This window comes from Melampsora larici-populina (assembly GCF_000204055.1).
Source record: "Melampsora larici-populina 98AG31 unplaced genomic scaffold MELLAscaffold_16, whole genome shotgun sequence".
In the NCBI taxonomy this organism is placed as follows: Eukaryota; Fungi; Basidiomycota; class Pucciniomycetes; order Pucciniales; family Melampsoraceae; genus Melampsora; species Melampsora laricis-populina.
Window position 1 is genome coordinate 833,787 of NW_006768780.1, and position 4,721 is coordinate 838,507.

Sequence of the window (4,721 nt, forward strand, 5' to 3'; positions counted from 1 at the left end):
AATTTGGAGTTGTCAAAGGGGGTGAAAGGCTCCAAGAAAGTCTGTGGGAAGATCAAACTGCCCTTACAGCTATGGGTGAAACCAGGTTTAGATCTGGGAAGACTTAGTGTTTTTGCAGGACCGGAGATCCAAGGGAGCTTAAAAGGCACTTCTCCAGATCACTACCCTATATAGGGGCATTCCTGGGTCCTGCCAGCCCCCTATGCCAGACAATATGATATTTGGAAATTTCAATATCAAGTTTAAATTAATGATGAATAGTCTGTACGAAAGTTGCTTGCATATAAACCGTGCTAACTGAGTAGTAATAACATTGGGGAAAAAAAAAGAACAAAAAACTCAAATTCAAACAGTCCACAAATTGCAATCAAAGCGGCGGGTGTTTTGCGACAAAAAGAAATGAAATAAAGGTCAACATTAATTACAAAGTGATTGTTCTTCAAATGAAAATGTATTATATGACGCCGAGTTGCTCATTTAGCACAGTATCGACTGAAGCAAGCAGAGCATTGGCCGGTTCGGGCTTGTGAATTTCGAATCCTTTGCTTTTCGATCATTGCACAAGCCAAACATGCAGGCCATTCAGGATCAACATATGACGAGTTGGATTGAGTTGCAATATGGAAACCGTTTTGAAAGAATCCATCAATCTCTTGCCACTTCTCAAACAATAAAGGGTTCAGAAATGCAGATATGTCAACTTGCTCGTCAGTGACCAAATGTAATGAAGAGCTCTTACAGTGTAGTCCGTTTGCATGGTTGGCATGTCTGTTTGTGCTGATACAAAATGGTTGGGAAGGTAGAGTATCAGGGGTGCGTTGGGATCCTCACATCCGAACAGTGTCGGTCTTCTATCATATCCAGCAGAGGTAAAGCTGCCATCCATTGCGTTGGGTACTCTGTGATTTAAATACCCCTCAAACATAAATCAATAGTGTTCTCTATTCAATTGAGAGCGAAACTTCAGGCATAGGACTTGGCCACTGACTTTGGGAATGCGTAACCTTGGTAGTTTGGGTCTTGCAGTTTGAGAGAAGTTAAGTATAAGGTAGTGCCATTTGGATCTGTTGTTACAAAGGAGTTGAGCAAGCTGTGAGTTGAGTGGAAGTTTGAGATAATACTGACAACCATGGACGTTTGGATTTTCAAATGAGTGTCCATTAACGGTCTACAAAACAACTAATTCATGTTAGCTTGACAGGTACTCGCACTCACCGTCAAATTTCTCAACTCACCGAGTCTATAGCCAGTATGATGTCTACATTTCTGGCTGGCTGTATCAAAGGGAAGAGAGGTAGATTCTCCGAAGCCATGGCACCATCAGCGAGTAGGAGGGTGTCTAAATTCGAGTCTTCAAATCCCACGTCGCCAAACATTCCAACTGCTTTTCCTTGGAAGGGATTCGGAACCTGATGGTAAAATTATCAACACTTTCGATTGGTCGTGGTTACGGAGAAGCTAGTTAATGGTACTAACCAATGCCTCATAAAATTCACCCTTGATGAACAGCTTCAGGAGCTTTGCCCAAAATGGTGGGTCCGGATCCGAGCCGTCCTGTAGAGCAATTGTCATTCACATAGACCTTGGATAAGTGCGGTATAGTCGTTTTGAAAATATGGCTCACCTGAAAGCTGAAGACATTACTCGAAGCACCCTAAAGTGAGGCAAATTTCCTGTGTTAGGGCGGTCAGGAAATTTTGAAGGAGATTGATCTATTACTGAACGTGCCATCAAGAAACTGGGCCCGAAAATGTCATAAGCATCATCCCACACACTTGGGTAAGTCAAGAATGCCAATACATGCGGGATTTATAAGAAGAATATAAGTACCCCATATTGTCGAAACCTTTTGTGCAAGTTATAGCTTGATCGTTCATAGCGGAGGCTTTACTCCCGAGGTATTCCATAGGTATCGAAGCGTTCAAAAGAGGATGCCATATTCCAAAGTCTTCTGGAGTAAACTCGTCTGGTGATTGAAAAACAAACCGTGAGCCGATGCTCAGGTATTTCAGCTGGGGAAACTTACACATTGGACTTTGCAGTGTTATCATTTTGCCTGTGCCTGGCCTAGATAGGGACACCAAGATAGGCAACGGAAATATGCGGTCTTTGTATGCTGGTGTTTCTCTTACAGATGAGAAGAGCACGCCCTTGCCTTTTTCTGGATCTTTACTGTATTCAAAGAGCAAGCGTATCAGCCTCTATTTTTTCTGTTTCACTTGGGTTCAATGACTTACATGAACTGTGTACCCAGCATCCGTGCCCATATGCTAGAGGAGGAATCACAGTTGGGTCATTGAGATGGGTCGGGAAGTTAAAGAGCAAGAAATCTGGCACAGGTGTTGAAACTAACTCTACAAAACTGACGGCAAATCCGGCTTTCTTCTTCTTCTTTGTATCCGAATAATATTTGGGGTACTTCTTCAGATTGCGCCAGCTGAGATAACCATTTTTCTTGGTGTAACCCCAAACCGTTTGATTGAGTGAAGGGAATCTCTCGAAGTTTGAGGTCGCCCAACTACCCAAGAGCCACGATCCCCTGTGATCAAACAAAAATTTACATTAACAGCTTTTTGATTTGATTGATAGACAAATTGCTTGAGACAAACGCTGATAGCCCTGTAGCATAATTCGCAAGTTGTAAGATTCCACCAGTTCGTGCTTTCATGGCCTCTGGATTCCTGGAATCGAAAGCATCCAAAATTGATGAAGAGTACAATAGTGCACGATTTCCTCCCCCAGACAAAGCCAGTGCGACATTGGGCACAGTATCACCAGCACGGGCTCCATTTGTGGTCGCTCTGTCTAAGAAATTTTCAATATCAAAATCCTTCAACCCAGCTTGTTTCAAGAAATCTGACCACAGAGGTATTGAAAGATTTGCTTTGCTTGATATATATGCCTCTTCTCCTTGACTTAAACCCCACTATCATGTATATCTTACATCAGAGACTCTATCCTAAAACGCAATGGAGAATTGAATATCATCACTGCAAGAATTGTACGAACTGGATACATGTTAGCATCCCGAATGCGTAAATCAGCAGGACAGTCGATCTTCGTGGGTGCATAGCCGCCCGTAGGTGATTGAGAAATCGCCAGGTCCCTCGGACGTAAGACATATGCTGTTGCGATATCGGGCTTATGCATATTGACCAAGACTCGCAACCCCACCGTGACCCAGACCTGAATCCATCCCGACGTCTTCCGCATGGTATACGACGATGAAAAGGCGCCTGAGAATGGTGTGATGCTTTGAGGTCAATTTGGTGCTTGAGCCCGACGCGAGACGATGTGCGGAAAATATAAAGTTCGGTTGAGTCCTCTTTGTATGCTCTAAACTGTGAGTAGGTACAGCGAAGCATACGCGCGAGAAAGAGTTAGTTTGCTTTACCCAAGCCCGGCGGTGACTATCCCTTCTGCTTGAAAACCACATACCTCAAACCGAACGAGCTCGCTTCAAACTCAAAACACAGGAGAAATGACATAGGTGCATTGAATCAGGAGATCATTTCAGTCGAGCAATGTGCCAAACTAAAGGACACAGCTCAGGCCTGATTGTATTGCCTCCAAACATTTCGAAGAGTTTAGTGTGACGTAAGAAGTAGAGGCCCAGCATATGGAAGTCGACTGTATATCGCACGCATGATACATCTTGTTCACCGGTGATCTTGTGAGCAAGTTCGCAAGATCCGAAACGTGATACATACCAACTTTTGTCCATCGACATTCTATTGTAAGTGCATATGTATGACAGTATGGCACAAGAATGCCGTTCTGATTTATGACCATGTGACCTGCACACCGGAGGAGTTCGCATACACAAGCCCGGACTCGGCATACATTCTTGGGCTGAGCCGCCCAAGCGGAAATTTAACGTGTGTACGAAGCGGCCAAAGTCAAACGGCCATCGTGTAGAGACCAAATCCCGCCCGTCTAGCTTATGTCAAGGGGATCATCCCTTGTTTCACCAATTCGTGTCTTGAGAGACGAATATCCCCTACTTCGATTCAAGACGTTCTCCCATCTTCTCCTATCTGAGACACAAGACACATCACTGTTACAATCCTTGAAACATCGTCTACCCCAATCTACCCTCAGTTTGGCCTAAAGGAAACAATGATTCGGGAGCACCGAAGAATCGGGGGAAAAATTCTGAGAATGTGAGAATGAGAATTTTCTGAGAATCTGATAATACACCCTCTTGGTTTAAGCATACTTACATGCTGCTTATGTATGCTTACACCGGGAAAATTTATGTCCAAAACCTTATTGATACACCTTGGACCCTCGGGGCCTGAGACCTTTCACAGGCTCAGCATTATGCTGGCAAGTGCCTCGTTTTGCGGCATTTTTTCCTGACTTTTTGCACATACTCAACTGCCAATGACAACATGCCCTTGCTTTCCTTATCCTCCAGCTTAAGTCATTTACCGCATCAATTTTTGATTTTCGACGAACTCGTATCTCGTCAGCATACATACATCATTGATTGAATGAGGATGCACTATCACATGAGCTATCCAAAATGGCTGCACAACTCAAGTGCAATGCTCATCACTTTGGCAAGTTATTGGGAAACGATAGAAACCTGATAGAAAACAATGCGACTTTGGTTGAACAAAACCATGGCCAAACAAGACGAGAAGGGGGAAGGTTGGGTGAGGTGACTGTGAACAAGAGACATATGGCGTGGTTTACGATCTTCGCCGTTGCCGGGG

The 4,721-nt window shown here is 44.0% G+C and overlaps 1 protein-coding gene across 1 annotated transcript; it reads right to left on the reverse strand.

The window, feature by feature from the left end:
• Positions 1–473: 473 nt before the first annotated feature.
• MELLADRAFT_85987 (uncharacterized protein) lies at positions 474–3,213 on the reverse strand (the record flags this gene model as incomplete). The annotated part of the gene is made up of 13 exons (XM_007409580.1): positions 474–659; positions 740–916; positions 989–1,168; positions 1,236–1,409; positions 1,477–1,554; positions 1,625–1,654; positions 1,720–1,774; positions 1,831–1,966; positions 2,027–2,172; positions 2,238–2,270; positions 2,354–2,539; positions 2,610–2,926; positions 3,010–3,213. 13 exons carry the CDS (start codon positions 3,211–3,213, stop codon positions 474–476), a joined length of 1,902 nt encoding a protein of 633 aa, XP_007409642.1.
• Between the last annotated feature and the right edge of the window lie 1,508 nt (positions 3,214–4,721).